Source organism: Cyprinodon variegatus, unplaced genomic scaffold (assembly GCF_000732505.1).
Source record: "Cyprinodon variegatus isolate N-32 unplaced genomic scaffold, C_variegatus-1.0 Scaffold614, whole genome shotgun sequence".
In the NCBI taxonomy this organism is placed as follows: domain Eukaryota; kingdom Metazoa; phylum Chordata; class Actinopteri; order Cyprinodontiformes; family Cyprinodontidae; genus Cyprinodon; species Cyprinodon variegatus.
The window spans coordinates 125,847-148,997 of NW_015151067.1; the positions used below are offsets into that span (position 1 = coordinate 125,847).

Below are 23,151 nucleotides of genomic sequence, written 5' to 3' on the forward strand. Positions count from 1 at the left end.
CCGATTTTCCTTGACTTGTTAAGGTTTGCACTGCCTCTGGAATTATAAGTTTTTGACAAGCATTTAGTAAAAAATTTGGACATTTCATGAAGGAGAAAAAAAAAAAAAAAAAAATATATATATATATATACATATATATATATATAGGTTTGATGCAGAAATGTAACTTGATTCTAAAACCTTTCAAAAAGCAGAAATATCTTTTATTGCTAATTTAATTTTGCAATACAACATATAAGATTCTATCTAGTAGCAGACTATTAAAGCTATGAAGATATAAATAAGCTTTGTGAGTACCTCAATATTGCAGTGTCACTGCTAGTGTATTAACCATTTTATTTATATATCCTTTGGAACATGAGGGCAATTTTCCCCCTACTTGAAATAAATGGGATTTGATACCCATACTGTATCATGCAATTAGCCACCTGTGGCCTTCATATCAAAGCCATCAGTCATTATTTCCCTGACACAGTTGGAGCAATAACTCTATATGTAGCGCTTTTGGTTTTCTGTTATCCTGTGTGATTTTGTTAGATTCACTAAACCTAACCTGTTAAACATTGCTGATTGTTTTAATATTTCACCTGCTTATTATCTCTTTTTGACCTGCGTGTGGTTTTGGAATCAATAATAGATGGTGAGTTTGCTTTCTTATGTTTCTTTGTCCATCACTGCTGCTGCTGCAATTAACTGCTGCTAACAAACTGTTAGATTACAAAGAAATCTAGCTTCTCTCACTTAGATCAGCGCAACTCATCAGAGCGAACCTGCTAACTCAAAAACACTTAGCTGCAGTGGTGAAGGCTTTAAGTTTCACATAACAAAACCACATTTAGTAAAAAACAAAATAGGTTTCAATTAATTTCCAGATAGTTAACTGTACAAACCCTGACCTAATGGGGTGGTGTTAAATTTTATAGAAAAATGGCCTACCAAACTCAGAAGTCTTGGTTTAACAACGTAGCAAATGTGTATTCATTTATTTCTGCAAACAAATTGCTCCATGGCCACGACAATAGCAGAGTTTAGTCAAAAGATGCCCTGACAGCTCATCTTTACTGCATCATGACAGGACGGCTTGCATAACTCAGTAATTGAATGTTGTAAACAAATTGGCTCCCAACCAAACAATGCTCTTGATGCCTGAATGTCTGCTAAATCATCATATTTTCCTACTTTTCAAACTCCACTTGTCATTTTGATTTGTTAAGTGACTAAAAGGAAGTCAAGACGTAGATTTCATGAACTCGGTAAATTAACAGTGGAGTACGGGCAGCAAAATGAAGACAGCTGGCTGAACTTCTGCCACCCTGCTTATTATTCTGTCAGCTTAGTATAGAGCTTTATTATTCTTACCGTTTAAAGTCCTTTTAGCAAGATGCCAGAGGCAAAACAGTTTTTTTTCTTTCTGTTTATTTTTTCTGACAATCTAATGTAAATATATGATCCCCTCCCCCCCTATTTCTGTGTCAGTCATCTGTTCAGCCAAGGAAGGGGAATCACACTAAAATTTTATGTCAGGACAAGTCTAACTGCTACTAATGAGGGAGCTTCCTAGGCTAATTATGGAGGCACAAACCTTTTAGTCCCACATTTCATGATATAGCTAAGTGCTAGAGAAAAAAGATCTTTTTATGCTTACTATAGTAATATTTAAAAAAATATACTGAATTTTGTTCATTTGTCTATACAGTATGACTGTTGAATAAAGAGTAGCCTACAAGATTTCCAGGCCTTCTGCTTTTGTTTCATCTGGCTATGAATATTATGTTTAAATACCTCTAATTAAAGATAGTTTTTAAAAGTCTCTATAGATGCAAATAACTTAGGCTTGTTCTTTTTAGATATTTTACTAGCTAAAAGTCATAAATAACATTTGCCATTAATCTGCATTGTCTCACAGGCCTATATCTATTTATTTATAGTACAGGCAAATTATATAACTATAATTTATGTTAGTTATCAGCCATAGTAGTAGTATTATTTATGCTGCAAATTAAGATCAGTGTAATGTACATACATTTCAATCAGTCTTCCTGATTATTATTTTTTTAATAGTCTTGCAAAGGACTATAAAATCAAAGTTGCTTTGAATTTGTACTTTGAAAAAAAAAGTAAATTGTGTAAAAATGTATAGAATTAAAGTTTCCTGTGTTGTATATTTTTTTAATAATTTTTATAAAAACTATTTCTTGATGTCCAACTTATTTCTTTTTACTTAAAATGCTACTATGTCAAATGGTGGTACTCGTCTTGATAATTGTTCATAACCAGTCTTGTATTAGCACATGAAATATTTTAGCTTGAGCTATTCAAAGTTTTATTTTTTGTCTTTTTTTATTATTAATTGAAGATTTGATCATTTAATTTATTTGATGAAAAAGTGGCAAATTTTTTAGCCACGAGGCATTAAGCTGTTAAAAAAATGTGGTAGTATCTTTATAGCATAGTTATGCCAATTAAAGCTATATGCACATTTCCCACAATGCTAATTGGATGTTTAAGGGAAGGGGTACATGTCTATATATCATTAACATAAAAAAAAATGATTAGTAATAAGAGTTTCACCAGTTTACTTTTGTGACGGATGCATTTGCATTCCCCATTATAACAGCATGGTTTTGTTGACATCACTCAACATAGTCTATAGCAATTGCACCTGGGTGTACATGTCATTTAATCATATCATAATAATATCAAGGATTTCTAGCTTACTTTTTGAAAAAAACACAACTGTGAAAGCAATATTTAAAGCTTCTAAATTTTAAACATGTTTTAGAAATAAGTAAAAAAACATCTCAAATTAAGTGTTGAGTGTTTGAGTAGCTAAATAAGATGATTTGCCAATGGAATTAGTACTTTTACTCTTAAAATAAGATAATTATATTTATAAGATAATTCAAATGTAAATTATCTTTTTCCAATGGCAAAGTGTCACACTAACCTTACACTAACAAAACCCCTTGTTCTAACAGAAAATAACTTATTTAGATTTTGTTTTTGTTTTTTTGCAGTGTACAGAGTGCTTCATATAACAAAGAAATACTTTCCCATTTGGAATCATAAAAAGCGAGATGAACAGTGTTAGTGGTATAAGTATTGGTGTTTGGTACAGACCACAATTGCTCAGACAAATGTGAAGGTGTAAGAGTGAGCTTATATCAATACCGCTTAAAGCCTACTGCTCTTGCCTACAAAGATCATAGTTCATTTAAAGCCCATTTAAACACATCAGCAGACATTACTAAAGCTCCGCTTGGGTATACCTTCTGGATGTGATAGAGTGAGACAGAAAGGCGAATCACTTCACATCCCACAGTAAAAGCCCCGGATTGCATGTCACTGCATTGGCTATCATCCAGACCTTCCATTAGTTTGTCACCAGACCATGGCAGAAAGGCCTTTGTCACTCTGTTCAGTAACAGAAGAAATAGTCTTAGCTGATACCTTACTTTGTGAAACTTGTAATTCTTGTACATAGATTGCTCTTCCTCATTATTCATATGTTAAGAGCAAAATATAAGGGTGAACTATACATTATGTATTAGTTTATTATTTAGAAATAAAACAATCAATGTAGCTTTCTTGTTTTTTTATCCCGTGACAGGCTGCATTAAGTGGTTCATTATCAAATTACAATCTTCCCATATTTTTATTTTAACAAACAAATTCATCAACCTTTGTTCCAATCATTCTTGATTTCAGTACTGAATCTTCAGTTTTTGTTCTGTTATTGGATTAAAAAGGTGCTGGTGTAAAACTACCCTCTTTAAATTTTAACCATCTGTTCTTTAGTGTGAAGAATTATTCACACTGGTTTCACTGTTGGATTAACAATTAATAGTTTAACTGCAGCTAAATGGTGAGTTTTGTAGCTAGTGTGTAACATCAGCAGGGATGGAGAGAACAGATGGTATTGGTAAAGTTTTTATGTTTTTGCCCTGTCTCAAAAGGTGCCATCTGGTTCATTTAGGCAACATGCCACACCACTAATCACAACTTGTAAACAATCACATCATGGTGGTTTTTCTTTGTAGCCTCACAATCGACATTAGGCATGACCAAATCTGATTCCCAGTGGTGGGTGAAGGTAAGACACAATAAAATTACTGGTAGCTGAGTCAAATATAACCCAATTCCCATTAACTGTTATTAGAAAGTTGTTTGTGATTTGATGAGCCACACCTCAAGTGAACTATGCAGCAACCTTTTTTTTTCTATTCAAATCGTCAACATTTTTTTTCCAATTTTTGGCATTTTAACCTTTCTCAACACTGTTCGCATTGACAGAATAATTGCATATTTTCTTCCAAAATTACAAAGCATATTTGACTTTCCTAACTATCTGACCTAAGTCAGATAATAAGTAAGATGTGTTATGCCTTTTCTGAAAATTGTTGGAGTTTTTCCTGTCTCAATTCAATGGCTTTAGGGTTCTTTTATAAAATCTAGCTTTCTACAAGAGGACATTATTTCATGCTGACCTTGGTTATATTTCTAAAACTCAGGAGGAGCAAACTTTTAAAGTCTCTAGATCCCAAAAACGCTTTTTGAATAAGAGAAATGTTCCTTCAGAATAAAGATAAGGGTCCACAAGGGTCTACCAGCTCTGAGGAATGCATATAGAATCTAATGTTTTTTTATTTGTTACTTCCCCAACAGCTGATATAAGGTCCTAAAACAATTTTAATGTCAACTATAACTGATATGTCTTAGTTTCAAATTAGTTAATGAGACATTGCACAAGAAATGGTGCTATTTATTAGCAAAAAGCGAGTATTGTTTTTATAAATACCTATTCTGCTAATATCTGCAATAAAAATGAGACTGTTCTCATAACACCAACTGGAAAAAATGTTATGTTACATTATGTTATTGGAAGGCGGTTAATAAAGGCCTTGGGCATTTTACTAAATAAAGACGTCTTGCTGATGGAGGAGCAGAAAGCAAAGATGACTTGAGATCATCCTACTTACAGTTTTCTGTTGAAATGTAGGACCATTCATGCTCTTTTCCTGTGAGAGGGAAGGGAAAATAATCAAGAAAAAAAAAGGAATAACCAAGAAGACAAAAGTCTACATCGGCTTAGCTTTTAACAGGTCGAGATAATTCAAGAGGGAGGGGGGCTTCAACATTGGAGTGAGGGTTGTAGGCATTTTGTAGAAAGGTAGTTCAATTCAGTTTATTTATATAGCACCAATTCACAACACGTTATCTCAAGGAAATGTACAGTTCACCAGATCATATAGTCAAATTGATTTAAAGTTTTCTATCTAAGGAAAACCATTAGATTGCATCGACTCATTGACTCAAAGGCGATTCCTCAAAACAAGCATTTCCTTTAGCGACAGAGGAGAAATCTCCAGCAGAACCAGGCTCCATGTGAGCGGCCATCTGCCAAGGCCGACTGGGGTTCAAGAAGACAGAAGCAGAGACACAAAAGGCAACTGTAAATGGCGGCCCCATCCAGGAAACACACAGCCAGGCAGACGAGCTCCGAGCCAGCTCCCATGTCAGAGGATGAAGAGAGTGCATCCAGCTAGTCACAGTTAGGGAACCAGGACTGCACTGAAAAACAGGCAGATCTCGAACAACTATAAACAAAGGTGTTGATGGTAGCAACACAGCTGATATTTCTCTCCAGGATGGTGTTGAATTCAATATAATAGTGAAGTTTTTTTGGCCTTATGTTAGACATAGGAAAGTGTAGTCCGGCAACTACTCTGTCGTCTCGGCAGAGACTGCTAGATTCTTGCAACAGTTGTCAGTTGCTGTTAGTCTTCACATAAGTTATATCTGTAACTTTTGGCATCAATAAAAACTGATTAACTATTTTTCTGTATCTTGATTCATCGATGGGACACTTGAACGCTCATTGAATGTTGACATGATAACATTTGTGTAATAGCTACACATACTGTAATAGCCTTGTGAACTGGATAACCCAGGTCCAAAAAGTAAAATGCCTGTACAGAGATCAGTTCTAATCATTTGCATTGCTAGCTCCATAACATAGACTTACCTGAGTCTGGACCTGGATTATCCACCTCTGCTAGGTATTACGCATGTAATGGCAAGGCACTAGAGCCCGCTTATTGTTCATTTGTAATTAAAAACGCTAACCATCTCCATGTGGGGGTCTGTGCGTCTACAAAAGTGAAATAATATTTAAGGCCGGGTCGTAATCTTGATTAACTGACAGCACAGACATTGTTGTAGGTGGATTTTTTCGCATAAAAATGCGTTAACCGTGACACCTACGCAGACGACCTAATTTCAAAGTATCAATCAGCCTTAAACCCTATGAGACACTCCTAGCTAAAAGCCAAAGGCCATTTGAGCATTTTTCATGGCATTTTACATCTAAGATGTTAAGAATTTAAAGCAGGGGTGCGCAATTTCATTTCCTAAGGACCGATATCCTGCAACTTTTATGTGTGGCTTCGTTTTAACAAAACTGAATCAATTAAATAGATGATTGAGAAGACTCTGGATGAACTGAATTCATACTGAAAAGCTAACTCAATCATCTGGTTCAGTTGAGTTGGAGCAGATGGATCTAAAAGTTGCAGGATTCATTTTAATGTGTAATTAAACTTGAAATAGCACACTGTATAACTAAACGTTGGTCCTGATCTGGACATTGTTAATTAATAAATTGAAACTGAATGGTTAGCTTTTCTGTCCAAGTGGCATTTATTTAAGAAAACAGTGCTCATTACATGACCAAACCATAGCATTTAGCCAGCCCTAACTTTATCTTTTTTTTTACAACTCTAGTACAAGTCTATTTACAGAATCCAACTAACAGAAACATACATTTTCACATAAGCCTTTTTCATTAATTACAAAAATCCTCAAGTGTCTCCAAAAATAAAAAATACCAATTGATGATTGAAAGATAAATAGATAAATACACACACATTCAATCATATTCAGTCATACAATAAATAAATAGAACAATAAATAACATTCAAAACATTCTTTGGGCAAACTTGGCCCAGCTCATTCACCTCACAGGTTCTAGCATTGGTCTCGATGCCAGTCTGAGCACAGTACAGCATGCTGAGTGAATCAGCTTTACTTATGGAGTTATACAAAAGAAAAAAATATATACTGGATATGTGCCATGAAATAGCAAGTGAAACAACAATTATATTGAGGCACTTTAAAGGATGTTCCAGGAAATGACAACATTTCCATGCATCTTCCTCGTAAGAGAAGAAAATGTAGGACTTGAAACCACATTCAACTAACAAGAAATGGAATGACTGCTCATCCAATCATGTGAACAAAATTTCCCTTAGTTTTTTTTTTTTTTTTTTTGGAGTTTTTTTTACAATTTTGGAAATTAATTTTGTGAAATGACCTTCTAAAAGAGACACAGTGAGTTGTAAAAAAAAAAAAAAATAAATAAAAAATAACCTAAAAGGAAAGGATGAAAAAACATGAGGCAACAGCAGAAAAAACAAAATAGAAAAACTGATCAAATAATGTTACATCCTCCCCCTTTGAGGAACATCAGTGTTTGTTCTCTGTGTTTGTCGAATCCGAATGAGTTTCTGACTGCTCTCCAAAGATCCCTGCAAGAGTCTTAAAGCGAGGCCCCCAGTCACTGAGGTAGTCATAATCCTCCTCAAAGTCTATTGTAAGAGACTCGATAGAGCTCAGAGACTCAGCTACAGAACCATCACCCTCGTAGGCGTATGTAGCCAAAGAGTCGTAGGGCGGAGCCGAGTTGTCAGTGTCGTGCTCTTTCAGTCTCTGGTTGATGAAGTCTCGAATATCCGAACTGTCCTGAGAGACAGGCGGCCTGGGGCCTTGTTGCATCTCAGGCTTGATGTCCCTGCGGAACAGGTTCTCCTTGACTACTTTGGGGTTTCGAAGGGTTCCCATGTCAAAAGCATGTGTGTCCTCTTCCCCTCCTCCTTCATCATCGTAATGGATCACATTATCTCGGATGTCTTCTTTGGATGACATTAGGGTTTCCTTTTTCTTTTGCCGTCTCAAGCCCACATAGAGTACCACGATAACTGGGGAGAAAGTTCATATACATGTTAGAAAACCACTGGATTGTGTCCAAGAGCTGCTTATTGAACAATTTTCTTTGATGTATAAATTAAAACAGGTTAAGGGTTGAATCAAAGTTACATTTATTTTAAGTTACTCTTTTCTGACCCCGTTACTAACACAGGGGTCCTTTACAGAATCTTAGCACCATTTTGTAAATCCCGACTACTATTTTGTAGCCATAGCAGCGCTCAAACAATAGTAGCTTGGGTGAAAGACTGAATGAAGCTCTTAATCAAATGTTCATAAAGGCTGATCCATCAGGAACAATTAAGTCATATCATTCAAACGATTAAATCAATTGTAGCGAAATTAATATTCAAATTGTAAAATGCAGCATTTGTTTGAAGAACCAATGTCATATTTACTTGTATGGCAACTGTTTTTTGTAACTTTATATTATTTTTGCCTTTGGGGTAGGGGTTCTATGCCAGGTTAATTGAACTGCACAATATCTCTCCCTCAAAAACAGCATGCCTGATGTCAAACTATACATGTTTTGGGTGAAGGTGATACTAGGGCAATGTAGGTTCAATTCAGTATTTGGGGGGTAGTCAGACAAACCATTGGCAAGGTCTTGACCCAAAATGACAAATCTAGACCTCAACAGACACAAAAACATTGTAAACTTTACTTTAACTGTTACTTCTTTAGCCATATTCGGTTGTTTGCATTAAGTGGTGACTTAGATTAAAATTGTGATGATATTCATCCAGATTAAATTTTTTTTTTAATTGAGAAATTTATTTTAAACTAAAGGATTTATGAGGCTTAAAGTATCATCAGACATAATTACATTTTGCTCTCAGGTGTATTTAAAAAGCTGGTGAACTACTGTTTGGTGTGGAGGCTGCAGCGCCTCAGACTGGAAGAAAGTGAAGAGTTAGTGACAACTGCACGGAAGATCATCGGGGCTCCTCTTCCCTCCATAAAAGACATTTCATCCCAGCACTGTGTCCCAAGCCCGTAACATCATAGATGACCCCTCACACCCCCACCATGGACTGTTCTCCCTGCTGCCCTCTGGAAAGAGACTTCGAAGCATCCGATGCAGGTCGAGCAGATTCCAGAACAGCTTCTTCCCCAATGCCATTCAACTGCTAAATGTTATATAAAATGGGGCTTATAAAAATAAAAAGTGATGATAGTTGGAAACTGTAAATCTTATACCAGTCTTATGTTTACATTTACTGTTTCTTACATTTTATCACTGCTGCACTTTAGAATGGAAAAGTCTTGAGCAAAATTTATGTTTGTATACACTCTGTGTGTACAAAATGACAATAAAGTATGTCTAAGTCTATTTTGTTATGTAATAGAAAAAGCTGCAAAATGCATGATATAAATTAGGATGCTGTGTGTTTATATATTCCTTCTTTACTATCACAGAGCCTGCCAACTTATCTTAAAAGCTTGCTACACAGCTTGTATTTAGGTGCAATTCAGGTCAACACCCAGGGGGGAGTTTTTAAAAGTAATTTCTGTCATTTGTGATTCATTTTCATGAAATAAAAGGTTGGGAAATCAATCTCTGTGTTTTATTTTTAAGCCATAACACCCAAGGCTTTGTCACTTTGGCGTTCTTTGGGGTTTTGGGGCTGCATACAGTGAACTAAGCATGAGAGAGCTTTCTTCAAATTAGTGTTGTAGCGCTTGATTCGAGTTGGTTAGGAATAACATAGGAATAAGGCTGCAAGTGAAACAACATTTTTGCACTTAAAGGTATGGTGGCAGATCTTTGCGAAATTTTGAAAAGATCTGCCCTCTCCCCTTTAAAAAAAAAAGAAAAAAAGAACTTGCACAACCCTGTACCCGCTCCCGAGAGGGAAAGCCTATTAAATGCGTGCAAGAGCATGCACAAGCCCATTTTCTCCTCGTGCACACTTTGTTTAAAATTTGCTGTTTGTTTTTTTCATACAAGCTTACTTTCCAAAAGAAGATTTTAAATTTTTCCACTCTGTCAGACTCACGACCGGTAAGTGAAAAAGGGGACGGGCACGTGGGACGGCCTTACAAAAACATATCACCAGAATGATTGACAATTAGGAGGACCACTTATTTAGATGATCCACCCAGAAAAAGAAGATCCTCCACTATACATTTAAAATAGGACAAAATTCTATTCTGAGGTCATATATCAAATTCAGTATTTATAATCATCAAAAAACTCATTTCAGATAATCTTACTTGCTGGACAAATACACTTCCTGTGAGAATTGTGCGACTCATTTTTAGAAACATTTCAGCAGTGTAAGAATGTCGACCCTAAAACGAGCTGTTTTTCACAAAAAAAATAAATAAATAAATGGCAACAAAAAACTAACGTGTGTGGATGCCGGCAAAAAAAGCAAAGAAAATATATATATATATATCAAATATATATCAATTTCTTGTGCACTCTTTTTAAAACAAAAAAGTCAAGAAAAGACAGCTTTTAATGTCAGATATGTTTTTCATAAAAGAGTATATACATATATACATACTATTCAAATTATTGTTGTTATTATTACTCATATTTAATAACACAGTGATAGTTATATTACTTCCCATTACTATATAAAAAAATGGTAAAAGGGAATCCCTTCAGCCAAAAAACTACTTTAATTAGCAAGGCAAAATATTCTTGGTAATACATCACTTTTCCAGCTACTATTTCCCCAAAGGGTTTTATTATTATAATAATTTATGAGGCTATCCCTGCATTAACACGTTGTAAATTTCTCACTTATACAACTTTGGATTTTATTTCTAGCCATTAAACTTTTCTAAATTCATTCCAGAACTTTATGCAGAAGCTCCTGCAGAGCTTTGCTATGTCCATCAGACTTTATTATCTCATTAGAATTGATGTCATGCTAACATGAAGCGCTCAGATGATGAACATCGTATTCTACTAGTGAGCATGTTAACATACTGACATTTGCAATTAACTCACAAGCCCTGTTGTGCTTACAGTACAGGCCAAGAGATCTGACTCTAAACGACTGATCCTGGCCAGACATCTGAGTTAGCTCATTATTTCAATTACACAGCCAGTACTTGTTTTATCTTAACTTCCTTTAATTGTGAGGTAAAACAACAGAGATGTGCAAGTTTCATCTAAACTATTCCTAATTTCTATCTGCATGCAGGGCTATTTTCCAACATGTTTTGTCTGTGCATTGAAAATCATTAATAGACAAATGAAAGCGGTTTAAATCCTATGCCTGCAAGCATGGCCCCAATATTTATAAGGCATGATTGTTTGGTAAGGATACCAAGATTTCCTGGTCTCAACACAAAAACTGAAATGCTTTAATAAAAAAGAAAAAAAAAGAATTGTTGGTGAGCTCCTGCTACATTATTCTAACAATATACTGTATGAGCGTTTGGATACATAGAATATCCAAACCCTTTGAATGCAAACTAATGTCAATGTCTTTAATAAATGTATGCACTCCTCTGTTAAAAAACAAAAACAACTTTGTTGTTGCAATATACTAAAATATTAAAAAGGTTTGAGGTCTTGAAAGACTTATGCAAGCCACTGTATTGATTATTAGAATAGAAAATCCCTTTATAGTCCAAAACTGGGGAAATTCTGGTGTTATAATCCTAACATCACTACGATATTTGCCTTTTTTAGTTGTTTTTATAACATGAAATATTTCCAAAAAGCATTATTTGTCGACGTTTTTAAGAGACGGTGAGCTATTTTGTCAGCTGACCATCAGTGCTAAGCAACGGGTTGGGGAGGGGCCACACTGTGTTTCATAATTTCAGATAAAATCATGGGGGCTCTTTCTTTGAAAGCTTAATGCAATTAATTTAGACATTATGAGCTTTTTTACTATAAAGGTTTTGAATTGATGATTTTGATGATGTCTGTATAATGTACTTTTAAAACCTTGCTACTATTTGATATTTGATATCAGTGACCAAGCAGCCCATGCCCACATGTACGTTAACATTAAATTTCACTAATGGAAACAAAACAAAAAATCAAACAAAAACAATATCTAGTAGTTCCCTTTACTCCAGCATACTTTAGGCTGCATAGACCACTATTGTGTTGTTCTCTTCCTATTGCAAAGCAGTAAATTTCCTGCTTTCCCTTCTCTCTTGTCACTGCAATCTGTCTTCCTCTGTCTATCTTCCCTCTGTGTCCCTTCCTCTGTCTCTGCACTGAATAATGCAGTAAATATGTGTTTTTCTCTCTGCTATGTGATGTATAGCTGCACATCGGAGGTGGAGCAATAGTAAGAATAATTCTGAAATCAGTCAGTGAAATGAAAGAGTCAAATAAATACATTGATGTTGAAAAAAATATATATGCTGCTTTAAAGACCTCTTTTATATAACTCCTCCACTTCCTTCACTTGCAAATGAACTCATCAAGCTTTATGCAGTGTTTCAGCTCCCCCTGGTGGTATATTATCAGACTGCAGTAACTGTGCTGGTGAAGAAGGGCATTGTGGATGCCCACTAACCTATACAGAATCTGCTCATCAGGTTTGAGGGACTAAGAAGCTAATTGAAGCCTGTTTTATTTGGATCATTACTTCTATTGCTCCAGCTAAACCTCTGTGTCTCTATGGAAACTCTCATAAGGAGAGTTCACATTCACTCTACCACTTCTGTTGCTTGGGCACAGCCTGACAGTTTGGCATCTTCCTGAGCCTTAAGGGAATAATTCAAGCGGGAGCTTTAAAGACAGCCTTCTAATGGGAAGGACGCATTGAAAAACCTCTGTAGCACTCCACAACAGTCCACCATGGGTTTTATAACATTAAATACTCATCTTTAAAGAGGATATTTTCCCAGAAAACATGAAAAGGTTTTGAGGAAAAATTGACTGATTTTAATGCAGGGTTTTTCAATTACATCTGGTGTTTAAATTACAAGAGAATTTGAATCTAAACTGTAAAGTATCAACTACCCTTGAATCTCAGTGTCTTTAGGAGCCCCATTTTCCAAATTTATAATTAAAAAAATTATGCCATAAACCACCATGTACCTCTTCTTAGCTATGCAGATGAGTTTGTGAAATTAATATCAGAGAAATAAAGGGGGGGTGGGTGGTTTGTCTTACAACCATGACCTTGCAGGAAACATAAAAAGCTATAGCTTGGGACACATCACTAGGGCACAGAGATTAAAATTAGTTTATAGAGCTAAGCGACTCCTCCCTCTGATCTTTAATGTCCCATTGAATGAGCATATATGGGCTCTATAATTAAATGCGGGTGCTCTTGGACAAATGCCAGCCCTGCTAAAATGGTCATTTCTGGTTGTCATAAAGGGGAAAATTGTATAACAGGGAAATGAAACCTTCTTGACATCTAAATATTCAAGACTTTAGTATGCGAAAGAGATGAAGGTCATAGTGTTGGAAATCTATGAAACTTCCAAGAGGATTTAAAATGCCTTTTTATTTAGGGTGTCATACTGTAGTTTATTATGATGATTACTGATAACTCTGTTAACGTCTTTACAGAAATAAGCTAGAGATCAGAATAATTGGACCACTGAAAATTATTTACGTACCTAAATGGAAGGTGAAATGTTTTACCAGCTCTTCTAAGCCATTTATTTCCACATGCAGAAAAAGCTGGCAGATGGTATGAAAGAAAACAAATAATGGATGGATGGATGGATGGATGGACGGATGGATGGATGGATGGATGGACGGATGGATGGATGGATGGATGGACGGACGGACGGACGGACGGATGGATGGACAGTGGACATGTCAATAACTATGTTTACAAGGACACAAGTAGTTGGATTGTAAACATGTCAGACTGAAGATTCAAATCTTTCCAGTCGGAAATAAATTTCATTCTGATTGAGAGAGGTGGGTTTTTTCAGATCGCCATTCTAATTGGTGTCCATGTACACACCTATTCGGATCAGTGGAGTAAAATAATCTCATGTGAGCAACATCAGCGTGATGTTTTTCTCTTTACTGTCCTTCATCTACTGGAACCTGGTCCCCCTTGGTAGAGGAGGTGGCTCTAAATGGGATGTGTGGATGAACATGCCATCATGCTCTCTACCCCTGTGGCGCAGAAGCTTTAGCATAAGATACTGCTCAGCCCTAAGATGACCACCACAGGGTGGTAGGGTGCTTCAAAGGTTCATAGTGAGGATGAGTGCACATGTAAAGGTTTGTTTACAAAAAAAGGAGCTTCTTCTTCGACTACTAAAGCATTTCCAGATTAATATATGTGTATGCTTGAATGATTTAATATGATTTAAAGGTTGATTCATGTATACACCTATAAATGATTGGATAATGTTATTTATTGTCCATGTAAACAGAGATTTTGAAATTCCAATCAACCAAGATTGAGATAGGATTGGAGAAATTTTGCCCATAGAAACTTATAATAAATTGATTTAGAAAACCAGGTGGGCTTCCATTCTGTTCTCAGAGGGATCAAGTAATGGAGTACAAATACTTTTTTACCTTACTGAAGTAGCTTTTTGGTTATCTAAACGTTTGACATAGATAACATATGCATTTGTCAAAGCACATTTAAAGAGAGAACTTTTTTTTTTAAATTTATCATTTCAGAATTTGAGCAAAATGTGCATTCAAGAGAGTTGAACAATTGCCACTGCAATGTATTTCCTACTACTTTTTTACTCTGTTAATTTTTTTTTCATGTGCAGCACTTTGAGATGTCTCTTTACTGAACTGTGCTAGGCTGCAGAAATAAACGTGTCTTGCTTTACTGCATACATATAGGCAGCCATATTAGGGTAAATTGTAAGTGCTAAGCTGCCTGGATACAATGGTTTTCATTGTTATCTTCCATCTACCTGCTACCCAGATTCCTGCTGCAAAGCTTGGATGTAGTTACATTTCAATAAAAGGTCATTGATTATGGTTTGTAAGTTAGATTTTTTGCACCATTGTAATATTAGGCAACAAATCTGCTCTATGAAACACACACATGCATATACTGATGGTAGTGAGATACATTTTAGCCACAGCTGCCCTGGGTCTCACACAGGCGCTACACCCATCAGTAAGCAATTTGATAGTGAAGGGTTAGTGCTTAGGGACCGGTTTGGGATCGTTGACTGAGACTGAGCATGGGGTTTGAACCAGAGACCCTCCGGTGGGAAGGTGGACTCCTACATTTGACACCTCTGTTGGCTTTATTATATATAACAGAACATTGACATCAGTATAATCTTTAGAAAAAAGTTTTTTGGGTTTGTGCAGTGCGCCATAGACCCGTGTGAGTCTAAGCCTTTCTCCTTAATGGCATTGTTTTTTTTTTGTTTTTTTTACATCACTTTTGTAATTATTTTATTTTATCTTTTTTTCATCCACTGGAGTAAAAAGCTTGAGTGTATGCTTAAATACCTAAAAGTGTTTTTAGAACCATCCCTACTGTCATTACTTCTACTTGAGTAATAAATGTCAATACTTTTGACATTTCGCTCTTTTCCACTCTATGTATAACTTATACATTCGACTGAGTCCAATGATATAATCGTAGAAAAAAATCCAATTGAGTACAGTTATATGCAATGATCTTTACTGTGAATGATTAAAATCCCTTTCATTTTGATTTTATTGCTCATTTGTGCTGGCTAAAAATGAACAACAAAAACACTCCTAACTTTAAAAGCAGACAAAACCACCATTAGCAAAGGAATAGTGGTGGAATAGAAATGTCAGTAGTTTGACATTTTATAAAATGTCAACATCTCTCTTTTTGAAAAGAGTTAGACATATTGATCAATACCACTGTCCTGAAATCCAGTTGTCAATGTTTTCCACTGAGTGTAAAGCAGGTAGACTGCCTTCATATGAAAAAACAGAAAGGACTTTAATGATGAAAACAAACAAAAAACCCAATTAAGTCTTTATAACAATTAATAAAAGAGTATTAAATCCTATAGGAGTCCAATTAAATTTGGTTTTGCACAGCTTTTTTTCCCCCTTGATTTAACCAGGTAAACCCCTTTGAAATCTGGATCTCATTTTCAAGGGGGACCTGGCCAGAGATATGCAAATGGCCAGTGTACAGTTTCGTCCTACCTTCAGGCTTGTTTTAAGCTGTAAGTTTTTGCTAATGGTTCATGCTATGACACCTCCTAAGCATAAAAAAAAGTGAGAATAATTTTATACGTCAAAAAAAAGAAAGGTGTACAACAGACTGTCTTCTGAAAACTTTCAGATTACTTTATCGAACTTTGGGGTTATTCTTTTAAGTTATTTTCATAGCTCTTGGTTGAATCTAAATCCCTGAGCTAGCTTCTGGAACTGGAAGGGTACTTTATAAAAAGTCCAGATAAATTTACTTCCAGGCAAATTTACTAAATGCACAGGTTATTATTTTTTTAATCTAAGGCAGAGCATTTCACTCTAGTGAGCTTCATATTCCTCTTCTGCTCCTTTGGCTTCCAGATAGATGAGTCGCAGTAGCGCCATCTCACTGCGGATCTGAGTCCGTTGTGGTTTTCAGACGTACGGTACTCACACTGTACAATGGTTTTTGTCGTACAGTGTGAGTTGTAGCTGTGAGCAACGATTGAAAAAAATCGTACACTGTATGCCCGGCTTAACTCTCGGAACTTTAAGGTCATTCGCACATACACTATTAGCAGAGGGTAGCTTTAAAAAAAACATAAATATTGTCTCTAGAAGACAAATACATACTCCCAAAAGTGTACAGTAGCACAGTTTTTAAAGATTCCCAAAATAAAAATGATAAAGAAACACTTAACCATTTCAGAGACCTATCAGAAAACACTAACTTGTAGGTAATGTGGACTGTTTAATCCAACTTTTTTCGGTGCTTTCTATTTTCTGTGTGCTATAGAAGTTAAGTTTCCACGGAACTACTTCTAAGGAGCCTACGGGTTAATTTTTAAAATTATTACTTTTATGTTACTTATTGAAATTTAGATGATGATTTAAAATTTGCTGTGCTACCTTCTGTCTGTCAGTTGCTCAGGGCTCAATTGGCTTTAAAATTATATGCAGCCTTAATTATTATTTTATATTCCGCTCTGCTTTAGAACAAGGTAAAGAAAAGGCATACAAATATTATTTTTATTTAAACAGAACCTTCAACTTAACACCCACACATTTCATTTAACCAGTAAATGCATACTGTCTCTGTCTTATATCTGGATATCTCTGTAATGACCTGTACATGTTCTGTATATGTGGTTGCATTTTAATTGGAAGTTTTACAAACAGGCATGGGCATCTTGCAAAGATATCATCTAAAAAGTTTAGTAAAGTTTCAGTCTCAGTAACTTTCAGTTACCGCTGCAAAAGACTTTCAACCAGATCTTACCTAATAAGATGACGATACACAAAAGTATGGCGATGAGAGCTCCTGTGCTTAGCCCCACAGGCAGAAAGATGGCCTCAGCGCTGCATGTTAGGAGTGAGCCATCTAATTCGCAGCCACACACGCGAATGGTTAGAGTGCCAGTGCTGCTCTTTCGCGGGTAGCCGTTGTCTTCTATCACAACAGGCAAATAGTAGATCTCCTGCAGACGTCGTCTGAAGCCACTTCGCTTTGTGACAATTCCAGCTGTGTTGTCTGAAAGAAATACAGAAAACTGATTCATATCCATTCAAAATAATGCATTTTAAATTAGAAATAGTAATAAAGTAGGTCTTATTTTTCAACTAATAAGAAGAAGTTATGAGAAAACAAACACAATAAAGACTCATATTAATTAAAATACCCTCTAAGGTCATTTAAAGAGATAAGAATCAAAATGCAAACTTAATTTCTCATGGTGTTTGCTTTTTAAAACCTTTAAATTGCCTCTCAGATTAAATTAAAAAGCTCCTTCTTTTGAAAACCTACGGAAAAAAGGTCTTAATCTTAATCTCTCCCTGCTCCGAGATCTCCTTGTTTTCCCACCTCTCTTTCACTAGGTAAATATTGAGTCTGAAATTTGCTGTAACAGATTCTAGCTAAAACAAAAAGGATGTAAAAATATGAAAAGTAGCGAGTTCAGTAGACGACCAAAGGTGTAAGCAAAGCAAGTTGAATAAAGGGTGACAATGTACACGCAAGAGGAGGGATATGTCAGTTCGAACCTGCCTGTTCCTGTCTTCCACAGCCACATTGTCTGACCCCTGTCAAGCCAGGTTTGTAGCACCAACAAAGTCTGCACTTTTTTTCTGACAGGAGGTCAGGCGTTTTAACACACCTTCCATGTTGTGCACAACCATGATTTTTGTTTGCACCCTCTCTCTCTGGCTGGACCTGTGTGCATCGCCTTGGGGTTTGTGTTTCCTGTCCTTACCTATCAGATCCTGGTCTATATCCACAGAGTGTGTTTCCTTGGCTGCTGGCATTCAGGAAAGTGAAAGACAGTGTGCCCAAAAGGTAAAAGTGGATCACAGGTTCAGACCTGGGCTTGTCAAGGACGGTGAATCTATTCGTTTCCCCTGGCCTCATCCTGCCATGTCCCACTTTTCACTGCACGTCTCTCTGACTCAACTTCAAAGAGCTTGGAGAGTGCACGCTGAAGAGTGTCACACGTGGCCTTATCATATCAAGGTGTGCTTTAAAGTTATTTTCAGAACAGAAAATTGACACTCTAATGACCTCATACCAGCTTCAGCCACTTCTTGATCTTTGGGGAGTTTTTAATAATTAGAATATCTAAAATAGAATATGCAGTAGAAAGGTTGTGTTTACAAGTTTCTGTTATGATTTAGAATTTTAAAATATATATATATAGACTTTGCATTCCCCATTTACCTGGTTGAATAATTTTTCTTCTTTTTTTTACCCAGCTGTTCCTTGTTTTTAAGCATCAAAACCTGTGTCTATTTAAACTTTCTCATCATAACACTTAGATTCTTAAGCATACTTTGCTCATTGTCAGCATAGTCATTGCCTTGATTTAGTACAGAGGCATCTATTGTTGCTTTGCCTTATACCCTCAATAAGTTCTTGGTAAACTCGCTAATCATTACTGAACCTTTTTACACAAACATTACTGTTAGACCCTTTCCACCCAAACAGGGTTGTTTTTTGGTCAGATCAAATAATTATCAAGCTCATATTTAACATTAGTGAAAGGAAAATACAAGTAGCACCTTGTTGTTTTAGAAACAACAACCCTTTATTTGTACAAAATCTATTTAGTGAGTTGAAAAGCAGTTATTGGTGAGAATACAATAATACCTTTTCAAAATTGGTTAGAAACATATATGGGTAATCTCTCAAACAGGTACAATTGAGATGTATTTAGTAAGTTTTAGGCTATTTTGGGTCTGGTGAGCATTTTATGTGTTAATTTGCCAAAAGACAGTGATGCCCTTTTATTTGTTTTCTGCTTGGAGAAAGTTGAGCTTCTACAAAGCCAGATTAATTAAGCTGTTCTTATGTCTGCCAGAAGCTTTCTTCTCAATGACAGCAGATGGAAGACGCTGTTAATAGTATAGAGTCAGTTGCAATCTGTAGATCTATGTGGCAGAGTTGGGGGTTGCAGAGCTCAAGTAGGTGGGTCGTAATGAAAAAGGTGGCCATGATGTTGGCCAAGATATTTGCTCTCTGCTTAATTTTCCAGAGGATGTACAGGCTGACAGGGATTGTCCCAGCCAATGATATTGTTGGGGTTCTATGACAAAGCAGCACAAAGATGATGTAATCTCCTCAAGTCCAGAACAATATATTTTGTCTTCTCTTCTTTCAAGTTCAGATTGGTTTCCTTCCACTACATGGCAAGGTTACACACCTCACGCCTGTAGGAAATCTCATCCCTGTTGTTAAATTGATCAACCCTAGTTGCTAATTGGGAAACTAACTAAAAATATTGCAGATGGGTTCATATATTAATTATTGGTTCAGCAGTATAGGGAGGAAGGGGCTGTGTTTAGAAAGTATTTTCATTCAACCTCAACTGGCTAAAGTCTGTTCGTCAAAAAATGCAGCAATCCAGCAGGCATAGAAAAATACTGAGCTCTAGTTGGTCAGTTTGTGAATAAAGTGCTGGGGGGGAATGGTGTTAAATGCTGAGCTTACATCTAGGAATAACATCCTCATATTAGAGACCTTAATGTCCAGGAGTTTCATGGTTGAATAGATAGCATTAGAGATGGCATCATTAGTCAAGTGGCTGGAGCAATATGTTCTGGCAGGTAGAACCATGGCTACCTGCTTATTTTTTTTTTTTTGTTTGTTTGTTTCTGACTATATTAAATAATCAAAGAAAATGCTGATATGTTTTAGAATACTTACTCCCAAAGTCTCTGATTGTGAAATTCTTATTTTTGACATCTTCCTTGGATGTTCTGAAGGAGAACTGTTGTCCAGCACTTTGTAGATCTTGATCCTTTGCACTGAAGATTTGAAGCACCTATTGGGCACAGAAGAATAAAGTGTTTTTCTCTTTTTAACATATATTTTACTTTACATGCTGTTTATTATTCCTGGACATGTCAAAATCTTAGTACAGATTTCTTCGTGTTGGAAGTTATTGATAACCTTTTTTCAGTGTTAAATGGTGAAAGATATTCAACCCTTCTGGCTCTGTCAGTAAATGACTCTCCCTGTCAGGTTGGAAAAAACAGCTGAACACTTCCTACATAACCTCAACATATTGTGTGATGGATTCACTTCATTTAAAATCACTGGGGCTTGCTCAGTGGTTGTAATTCTAGAGTGAGACACACCAGTGTGAAAGGTTCTAGCAGAAGCTTATGATATATTTCCTTTTCTAATATAGTTCCTTGTGTGGGAAAGCTGCTTACACACCGAATCAACAGAACAAGATTTTCAAAGTTGTATCACAACCTGGAATTGAACTCTAAATCCCTGACAAGTTGAGAAGGACATGTGGTAGATATAAAATAAAAAAAAAACACGTAGAGAACAAGGAGAACCAATTTTAAATCTTATCTTAATCGTCCCTGGTATACTAGAATGCATTGCAACAGAAGGAACAGATGGCATGAGAAAGTACAAGCAGAGCAATGAGATTAAAGGAAGAAAGATTTTGGAAATCTTTTAAACTCTTATTTTTCACCTTGTACCATGTGTAGGTTTTCATCCAATTAGATTTAGTGCTAAAGCCAGTTCCTTCCAATTTCTGACACTTAAAGAAATGGTGCTACAGTTCCACCATAAAAGCAAAAAGAAACAACAAAACATACTTCTATGAGGCGCTCGAAACACCAAACATTAAAATAAAGAAAATAAAAATTGTCAGCTTCACACTTAGTCTGCTAAATTCAACACAAACCAATCCAAAAATGTAGCCATAATAATCCAAAAAAGAAGTTAAACTAACACTAAAACATAACCAGTTTTCTTTTTCCTGCTCTTTTTATGTTAACACTCAGTAGGCAAAAGCTTTACTTGCAATTGTAATTATAGTGAAAATCACTGTTTTCAGCTATATTGAAAACATGCAATCTAATAAATCTTTTACTTATAAATTCTGCTTAAAATAATGTGTAACCCTCTTTTGAGATTCTGGCTAGATATGTAGATAAAAAACAATGATAGATGCTTAAAATACAAGTTATAAGTTAGATACAGTAGCTAAGCGTATGACATTTGGATGAGTGATGAAAATTGTGTGCAAAAATTATTTAGCCAAATGTTATTGGTGCATACACAACATATTTCAAAGCAGAAGGTAAGCCATCTAGGTTATTAGAATAAAGTATGTTAAAATAAGACAAGCTGATAAAATAGTTCACAGATTTAATAAAGATTTTTGTAATCAAAGACATTAGGGTTTTTTGTCTCAACCTTTTACAAAGAAACTTGTTCTGTTAGCCAATGAGTAAAAGAATAATGAGCCAATGAGCAAACAAGATTTGCTAGAACAATATGTAGCCACCTAAATAATCTTCCTATCACCCTTGAAGACATGCAGAACTAATTACGCTTCATCTCTGTTTTTTTTCAGCTCTTCCTGTTCCTGTAGTGCTGCTATGCACTGGGCTTGACCTGCTGAAGACCTGCTCCATCTCAAGATCCCCCTCCAACAAACAGGAATGACTAATCAGCCCTGCTGTGGTGTTACATTATTCCGACCATGCTGCTCTCCATGTTTGCCCTCTCAGTATTTGAATAAAATTCCCTGCAGAGGAGCAAAGTTGACACTGGGTGTGATAAGTGTTCTGTTATCCTTCACACAGCGGATGTTAAGTTCACAATTTCGATCTTCGGTGAGCAGGATTAGCTCTCTGATAAATATATTCTGTTGTAGTTAATTGTCACTTTAATTACTGTTGGGTAAATTAGTTTTATTTTATTTTTTTTCAGTGAACTGGTGGAGTTAATTAGCAAGTATCCATCACACAAAATGAGATGGATCATGAGGCCTAAGTTAAAAAAAAACAACTTTTTTTTTTATTCATAAAAAATCTGGAAATGCATGTTTGTGGTTTCAAAAACTCATAAAAAAATAAGAAAATATATTTTAAGAAAGATATGTGAAAATGTTCATACCAATTGTAACTATTTTTAAGGATAAACAGGTGCAGCTAAGTTATTAACAATTTGCTGAGTTTTTTTCAACATATATCGGTAATTGTTTATTCTCTTTACATAAAGCTTCACACAATATGATGAAAAACTATGGACAAAAGGAATACAGAAATTTACAAAGTATATATAATAGAAACATATATATGATGTGATCTTTTTTTTTCTTTTTTTGCTATTGTTGAAAATCCAAAATTCAAAATATTTTTTTTTATTTTTGCTCATCCCCATGACCTCTTGTGAGCAACACTCTCTTCAAAACCAGTCACTATATTTGAAATAAATACTGTAGTTGTTTTAAACCGCATCTCTATAAAGCCTCTTATAACAGGTCACTGTGCTTTAGTCCTAAGTTGAGCAAAAATGGGAACAAGCAGAAATTGAATTGCAGTTCTGTCACTTTAAGTGTTGTACAATATTTTACTTTCTTGTAAGAAAATCATTAAAAACCCTGCTTCTTTATGTCGCTTGAACCCTAGTTGGCCTCAGCAGATGGTCGCTCACAGTGAGTCTGGTTCTACTGGAGTTTACTTCCTGTTAAGAGGGAGTTTTCCACTCCACTGTTGCTAAAAGCATGCTTAGTGTGAGGGATTGC

The 23,151-nt window shown here is 35.7% G+C and overlaps 1 protein-coding gene across 1 annotated transcript in view; it reads right to left on the minus strand.

Moving 5' to 3' along the window:
- Positions 1 to 6,692: 6,692 nt before the first annotated feature.
- Positions 6,693 to 23,151, minus strand: part of LOC107096317 (cadherin-12-like) — a 205,181-nt gene continuing 188,722 nt past the window's right edge. The window contains exons 10-12 of the mRNA XM_015392921.1: positions 20,298 to 20,415; positions 17,382 to 17,633; positions 6,693 to 8,036 (exon numbers count right to left, since the gene is read on the minus strand). Of these exons, the coding sequence (XP_015248407.1) occupies positions 7,525 to 8,036; positions 17,382 to 17,633; positions 20,298 to 20,415 (882 nt within the window). The 3' untranslated portion in view covers positions 6,693 to 7,524. The remainder of the gene's footprint in view (positions 8,037 to 17,381; positions 17,634 to 20,297; positions 20,416 to 23,151) is intronic.